Source organism: Atta cephalotes (assembly GCF_000143395.1).
Source record: "Atta cephalotes unplaced genomic scaffold scaffold00015, whole genome shotgun sequence".
NCBI classification, from domain to species: domain Eukaryota; kingdom Metazoa; phylum Arthropoda; class Insecta; order Hymenoptera; family Formicidae; genus Atta; species Atta cephalotes.
Genome location: NW_012130079.1, coordinates 5,081,747 through 5,089,968, shown reverse-complemented (window position 1 = coordinate 5,089,968; position 8,222 = coordinate 5,081,747). Strand labels below are relative to the sequence as shown.

The window sequence follows — 8,222 nt, the reverse complement described above, 5'->3', positions numbered from 1 at the left end:
TTAACGCTCGCAATTTACGCGCGGAAGCCGCCTCGCTGCCTCGCCGTGCGACGCGACGTGCACTCGAAATGATTTATACGCGTTCCGTCTTTGTACGTGACGCGTCGTTTACCACCCGCTCTCTGGCGAAGATTAATTAACCCCATGGCGTTTCGGGGAGAAACGTGTTCCGCCTTGAGCGCTTTTCGCGGGGCTGGCGCGGAGGATCGGGGCCGTCGGCTTCGGTTTCTTAATCCAATTTCGTGGTGCATTAATCTAATTATGCCTAGGTATATGCACGTGACGTGCAATTATGCCGGCCGGTCGCACCGCTGGACCGCTTTCGTAATGTTACCGCGCGGCGTCCGGACGTCGGTCGGAGGAGCTGTCGGGTCGGCAAGAAACTCGTCCGCGCAGAGTGCCCCAGAACTGTCGGAGAGATGATGCCTTAAAGATAGAATCTTCTCTCGCAATTTGAAGTTAATTTAGGTCTTAGGGGAAAAAAATCCGTGGTATGAGTACAGAGAAATAAGGGCTTCCTCATGAATTCATTCGCAGAAACGGAAATGAACATAGGCCGAGAAATTTGTTTTCCTTTTTCGATGAATAGAACGTTTAATGAAACAATTTACTCTAACTAAATTTTAATGCCTATTTATAATATACTAGAACGCTATGTTGTTTGAAAGAGTTAAACCATAAGGATTTTTGTTTTTGGATGTATTATTTATCATCTTTATTTGAAAACCATTAAGAATTTCGATGTAGATCGTGAAAAAGATATCCAACAATACAAATAAATTAAATATAATATATTTATATACTATGGGAATGAATGCCTCAGTAGGAATTCGAGTTTTCTCTGAAAAGGTACAAAAGTATTATATCGTTTGTAAGTATCTATTGAAAAGCACTATCGCGCCTATCACCGATCATGGATGGGAGCATTGATTCGCCAGCAAAACTTTCGCTTCGACCCAATAGTGGATACTAAGTTTCACATTAATTACATCATCGTTTGGCCGATCTCATAATAAGAACCGCTTGCACTCAGATGTGCACCGCGGAAGTTCACGCGCACGTTCACGCCAAGAAAGTATTTGAAGAGAAAGAAAGAGAAGCGAGGGGTGAACGAAGTAGTATGTCGAATAACTTCCTAGAGGCGCGCCTGTCACGAAGCCCCGGGTCATTGGTCACCTCGTTCTTATCTCGCACTGTCTGCGGCCCATCTTGAAGGAGCTTATGCGCAGCGCCGTTGCACGGTTTACCGTAAACAAAATTAATCCATCTACCGCTTTTGTGATTATAGAAGCCGGTTTGCACGAGAAAAAATAGTAAATTTATCTTTAGAAAAAAATATTGGTCAATCTTATCTTCTCATTATTAGTTATTAAACGGGATTTAAACATAGTGACTGCGACATTATGTTCGCAATTATTTTACGAGAAACGCGGTAGATTATAGTTATAATTATAATGAGAAATTTTAAACTTGAAATTCTTTTGTTAATTGCATCACTACGACTGGTTCTCATAAAGATCACATACATGATTTTCTTTATGAATTAAGGAGGTTCTCGCGTTAAATATAAGACAAGTCTATAATATACATATAATATAAATGTCAATAATATCTAGAAAAAATTTCATTGACTTTTACCGTACCATTTTGAAAATATCTAATTCTAAATTTATAGAATTTTACATTACAAGCTGGAGGTATAACCTTGTTCTGTAGCTATTCTCTTTAAATTGAGACACTTGCGTATAATACAGCAATTTAAAAATCGTTATAAATACTTAAGTTCTCGTAAAGTTTAAACTGTACAGCAATTTATAAGAATTTACAAGAAATTTAAATTCTTCAATGAAAAAAGCTAGAATATATGTCAAATGGACGATGCGTATACATTAAATGAGCATCTTACAACTTTTATTGTCATTTTAAAAATATTTATTTAATAACATATAAAATTAACAATAATTATGTATGATGGAATTATGTATGATGGAAGAAGATATTGTTAATAATTTTTTATTCCATTATTTTAATTGTTTTACGTATTATTGTGAATAAACTGTCTATTGATTAGGAAGTAGCGCGAGAACCTTCTTAAATGTTGTACAAAATCCATTAATTCGCAAAATTTAAAAATAATATTGGTTTTTTCATTTAAAAAATCTAGTATTTTTAATTTCATTTGTTCTATAACATTATGGGTTCATTCATTTTTGCATAACTTATTTTATGAAAAAGAGAAAATGTGAATAACAGATAGGATCTGTTATTCAGGATTCTGACTGCGGCGTGTTGGAATTTTCGCGTCGATGTAAAAGCGATTGGTTCGTGAAATCGTTTAATCCAGACCACCGAGTTGATGCTCGCCAGGTGTCGAGTCACGATCGTTATTTTCTTCCAACGAGATCTCTTCTTTGGAGAAATCCGAAACAATCGTCGACACGCCCATCCCACGTACATCTATGCATGCGCTTCGTTAGGTAACGGGCAACAATGTTTCGTCGGGCGCATATAGATATTGTCTTAATGTAACGTAATAACCGTAAGCTATCGCAGTTATGAATTACTTCAAGCGAGTCTCGTCAAACTTCAAAGTTAGCACAATTATTTCGAATCATGCAGCCATTTATCAGAACTAAAAGTATTTCAGTAAACTTTTATTAAGATTTTCTTACAATCTTTTGTTGTAACTTAATAGTGTTTTTTACCAAAGTATGACATTGTACACGGAAAAAAACGATTTTGTTAAAAAGTTTTGTTAAAGTATCTGAAAGTTTGGCTAGATATAGATTTGAAAATACTATTAAAATACCTTTAAACTATTAAAATAACTATGTAGGACATTCAAGCTAATTGCTAGAATATAAAAAATTTTTTGAAGCATTGCTCACAATGTTTAAATTTTCTACACAAATATTTTTATGAATTAAGAAAATTATTATCAGATCTCTCTCTATATTAGTTCAATTTTTAGATATTTCAGCAAAATCGTTCTTTCCGTGTACAGTTCGATAAAAATCTATGTGTATGAAATTTCTCCATTTCCTACATTTTACATACTTTATTTGCTTCAATCTATATACTTCATCTGCTTCCTACATTTCACATCTGCTTCATCTTATAAATGCAATGTACTATTATTTGGTCTGCTACACTGTAAATTATTACAAAGCCATCATATATAATAAAAATATATAATATATAATAAACATTATACATATATATAATAAAAGGTGTACAAACCTCTTATATTTTACGGATCATTGTGGTAATAGAAATTCTCAGGACGATCTTTTTGTCACCGTCCACTGACATTTCCGTGTTGATCTAAGCAAGCGTGAAACCGCTTATTTGTGATACCGGAGATCGTAGTGCGACGATCAGAATCATGACCGTTATTTTCCTCGGACGAGATTCTCTTTGGAGAAACAATCATAGGCACACCCATCCAGCAAGCGCATCATGTCTATTTTGTTTAGTAGATAACTTACAACAAAGTTCCGGGCTATACGAACATCGCGTCGTGTTGCTCCATAAATATCTGGTATCCTGTTATTACTGCGAATTGCATTCTTACCCAATCCATTCTTTCCACTACTTGCAAAATGAGATCACGATTTTTTGTCTTAATCATAGTATATGTTTCACGAACTATTTTCTTCTGTTTGAATTGTGATTACATTATGACTGATTACATTATGTCTTGCACAGAAGAAATATTATTTTTTATGCCCTTATCTTTACTGTTAAATTTATAATGTCAAATTATAAATACCTATAAATATGAGTCATTTTTAAACGTATTTTTTATACATCGCCACTGCTCTTACTTAATATATTGTTAATTTAATTGAAATAATGAAGTTAAACAATTCAACTCAAGAACATTATATTAAATTTGACTCAAATTTAATTTATTATTTACTAAATATATACGTTAATAGACGATATTTATTTTGAAATTAAGCAACCACAAAAATGGATTGATTTAATACATACGAAAGTAAAAATAACAAAATGTTATTTAATTAAAGGATTGGATTATCATTGCTTCTCTAATATCTGAAACAGTGTTGATATATGCATTTTATTTTCTCATGAAGTTTTCTCATGATCGTTTCGCATCTCTTTTTCGCGAATGATGATCTTCAGGAAGGGCAACGACGATGCATAGGCACTGCCCGCGGTACTGATTACCTGCCATTCGTAGTTTCGAGTGGTGACTGCCCTTGCTACGGAAATTATGAAACCGGTCCATAATTGGAACTTGACTAATGACAAGACGGGTCATTGCGTATATTATAGCCATGGATCGGCATTAGCTCTCGCGCGGGCGCAGGATGCTTCACAGAACCGCAATAGTGCGCAACTGTGCTCCACGTGGGAAAGGATGCATTAAAAGTGCATCAAACGGGTGGGGAAATGGCGAGCGGTGCCGAAAGGCAGGCATTCGTCTGTCGAAATTAACATGGTAAAGGCGGGCACCTTTCATATTTTCGCAACAGAGATTAGTTAGTATACGAGCTCTACTAACAGAAGCTTCAGGATTAATTATCATTATCATCTATATTATTATGGATGAGCAAGTAGAGTATGGATAGAACTAAATTATATACATACTCTGCGTTTTATAATCTATATGTTAAGAGAATCTACGCGTAGATTTCTTTATGTGATATTCTATGTGAAATGCGTTTTTAATTTCAATATTTTAATCGAACGGAAGAAAATATCTTTGAAAGTTATCAGCAAATTAGGATTAAAGATTAAATTGCAATATTTTCCAAGAACCGTGCCCGCTTCGCATACGCATGCGTCTTCATTATCATACACACCCAAACAAGTACGTCACGCAAAGTATTTAAAGCGCGATCGTTCTCTTGCTTGCAGATGGAGCATAGAGGCGCGCCACGCGGGCAGCAGGAGCAGCAGTAGCGTTCAGGTATCGTTGGGGGCCTGATCGTTGGGGCCCTGTCTCTCGGGCCCGATCTCGCGCGGGGGGACGCGGGATCGCGGAGGCGTCGTGCCGGCCGAGCGACCGTGATGGCTGCGACCGACGGTCAGATCGTCGTCGCAGCGGCACGCTGGGCCGAGGAGGCGACGTACCTGCGTGAGTTCGTCTCCAAGTACCGTCTACCAGCCGTGATCAAGATCACGAAGGGCCAGTATGGCGGGCTGGGCGTGCCGACTCTACCAGCACCCAGTTTGCAGAGCACCGCGTTGCTGATATCGGCCGGCCGTCGGCGTAAAATCGTGGCGCAGGCGGTGAAGATCAAGGAGGGCCGCCGGGTGGTCGGTGTGGGGCCCAGACTGGCGATACCGGACTCATACGCGGGCTACTTCGAGATCCTAAGCGAGGAAGGCCGAGCGGTGCGCGGCATCGAGTCGGTGAACGAGTTATCGCGAAGATGTCCGGAGGAGGGTGCTCTGGTGCGCGAGACCGTGCGCGGCATCGCCTGTCGGGTGGACGACGAGTCAGGTATCGTGGTACCGGAGGGTACGAGGACCCTCGCGGCCGGCGAGACGATCGTTACTGCCGGTGAAGTGGCCTTACCCGGTCGCGGCCGGTTTCTGCGTTGCGTCGATTGTCACGGCGACAGCGTTTTGCTTGGAATGGATCAACGTGGACGTTTCAGCGCCCTAGCTCGCGAGGACAACATCAGCGGCGTGCACACCGCCAAGGCGCTCCTCAGTAAACGTCTGCCACTCACTGTGAGACTGGTACATGGCCAACCGCCGCGAGGACTCAAGTCGTCGTCACAATTTGTGCCCGAGTTGAGGCTGCTGTCGACTTTCGAGGAGGAGCACGTATTCGCTTTGCCGCTGCAGAGGGAAGGTGCGGCTGTTGCGCTGCCGCTCGCGGCGCCGCTCAAGCTGGTGAAGGCGCGAAACGAGGAGGCACTCAGGTCGATGCAGGAGTTCACGAGGTTGGTGGAACGCGCCTCCCGTCTGGTTGCCGACGTGGCTGATCGGGCGCATGTGTTGGACGGTCGTCTGGGCGAGAGCAAGCCCTCCAGGCAGACAAGGAGTAGCTCAGGCTTCCTCAGAAGACCATCGACAAACTCGGATCACACACCATTGAGCCACCATAGAAACAGCAGCGCTAGCCACCATCATCATCATCATCACTATCACAGCAACGGGCATCAGCCGTCCTCCGGACATTCTGGATACCGAGATGAGAACAGAGTACCATCGTCATCAGCTTGTACGGAAGAGTACGACGAAATCGATCAGATATATGATTACGTGCGCGGCTTTGCGCCGTTGCCGAAGAGCGTCAGGTCGCCTTACGAGAGTCCTCTCGCCGCGGGCCAGGGAGGTTTGACTCCACCGTTGACGCCGGTAACGGTGACGATCACGCCTTTATTGGACGATCGACCGGAACCACCACCGATTGAGACGATACCGACGAAGAAGATCCAAGCGGAGAAGCGAACTAGACGTGCGGTCAAGGAAGCGCCGCAGCCGCGGGTGGAGAAGCCACCATTGGCGAAGCTCTATGTGAAGAACAGCGGCACTCAGCGCGGGCGACCGCTAATGAGGCAGAAGAGCGCATCGCCCTTGAAAGAAACGCCGCCGGGTTACAAGGGTGGTTCGCCGCTCTTCAACATACGTTACAAGAGTCTGACGAATCTTCAACAGGCCATGGAGCTCGATGGCACGCTGGACTCCAGTCACTCGGGCGGAAGAACATCGGGAGATTCCGGCGCGGGTGCCAAGCTGCCAGAGAAAAGGTATGCTTTTACTTCTAAGAAATTGTAAAAACATATATATATATATATATATATATATAAGTTAAATAATATATGCTCTATTTATATAAATTTTAAAAGACAAGTCTTGATAGACAAAGATTTTTATTTCTGATTATTAGTTACGCCTTTTATTCTTTTATTAAGAAAAGAGCACAATTGAATGAATAATATACTTTTCTTGGAATTATTATATCGTTTACTATAACTCCAAGTCGCATTATTTAAAAATGAATTTAAAATTGAATGAAGTTTGATTATATTATCTCTTGTTATAATACATATTTGACTACGCATATTCTCTAAAGTCTTTGGAGTGGAATCTTTACTCTAAAAGTAAAACTCTAAAAAGTGAAATTTGAAGAACGAGTCTTGAAAAAGGATGACTCGATTTTCATCTTTAAGAATGAGATTTCTTTTTAGAGTATAATAATTATGGATGATATTCACAGTCCGTTCTTGTTTCAAGACTGTCTTAAAACGCTGATACAGCCCTCTGATTGGTTCGTAACTTCTTAGGACGGTCTTGAATATAAGATCTGACTGTGAATATCGGCTTATAAAAGTTTTATAGAATATAAAAGTAATTTCACATATTTTCGGTTATATTAGCTAAAAGAGGATAATATTTCAATAATATTTGCGATAAGTTTGTATTATATTTTTTCGATATTTTGAAATGAAATCCAGATCGAGACGTTTAAGCAGGCCACGATCGCTGACGAATTTAGTCTGGGAGTTACGAGGTGGAAGCGGCCTCGGCTGCACGAGACCTGAGACTCCGCCGCCCGCCACGACTGCACCGCTGCCACCAACTAAATGTGGGCCTCGTCTGGCTGTCACTGTCGTGGCACCGCGACGTGTTGGCACGCTCTACCTCTAACTCGTAAGTGGCAATTTTTTTTAAAGCCTTTTTACATCCATTATTAATTTTTTTAAAAATAAATTTCCCGAGGAAATTTAATATCGTAATCGCAAACTTTTTTATAATAAGATAAGTACGTAAGAGAGAAAGTAATTTATAAAATTGAAATTGTGAATCATTGTATGCTTTTGTAAAAAAATACATTGCACAACTAATTGTAAAATCAATTTCCGCTTTTGAGAAAAATCGTGACCAGTTCTGCTCTCGAATTGAAACATTGCGTGCACGGTTGTTTTCTGTACGTCCTTTGCGCACAATCTTCGTTTCCCGTATTTCAGTCAGATGATATGCCATCGAGCGAGCGGTAAGACTATTTGTTGAACGGACATGCACGTCGCAATTAGCTTTATTGAGGGAATACCGGTTATGATGTAGTTATAACGTACTTTGTCCGGGAAGGAGGATTGAATCGTTAAATTCGTGGGATCGACCCAGGATCTTTTAACGGGATATTTTACTGAGCATTATAAAAGACACACAGTTTTCCGCTTCCCTATTGCCATAAGACCTCATTCATTTAATCGTTCTTCCTCTCCGTCTTTGGC

General features: G+C 40.7%; 1 protein-coding gene across 1 annotated transcript; it reads left to right on the top strand.

Moving 5' to 3' along the window:
- Positions 1–5,040: 5,040 nt before the first annotated feature.
- On the top strand, positions 5,041–7,635 carry LOC105618105. The gene is made up of 2 exons (XM_012199644.1): positions 5,041–6,734; positions 7,443–7,635. The coding sequence occupies exons 1-2, from the start codon at positions 5,041–5,043 to the stop codon at positions 7,633–7,635; spliced, it is 1,887 nt and encodes a 628-aa protein (XP_012055034.1).
- The last annotated feature ends 587 nt before the right edge of the window (positions 7,636–8,222 follow it).

What these genes read in the sequence shown, in the direction of transcription:
- LOC105618105 (XM_012199644.1), top strand. Translation starts at nt 5,041, where the DNA reads ATGGCTGCGACCGACGGTCAGATCGTCGTCGCAGCGGCACGCTGGGCC. An exon ending in GCCAAGCTGCCAGAGAAAAG is followed by an intron (nt 6,735 to 7,442) that starts GTATGCTTTTAC and finishes AATGAAATCCAG; the next exon opens with ATCGAGACGTTTAAGCAGGC.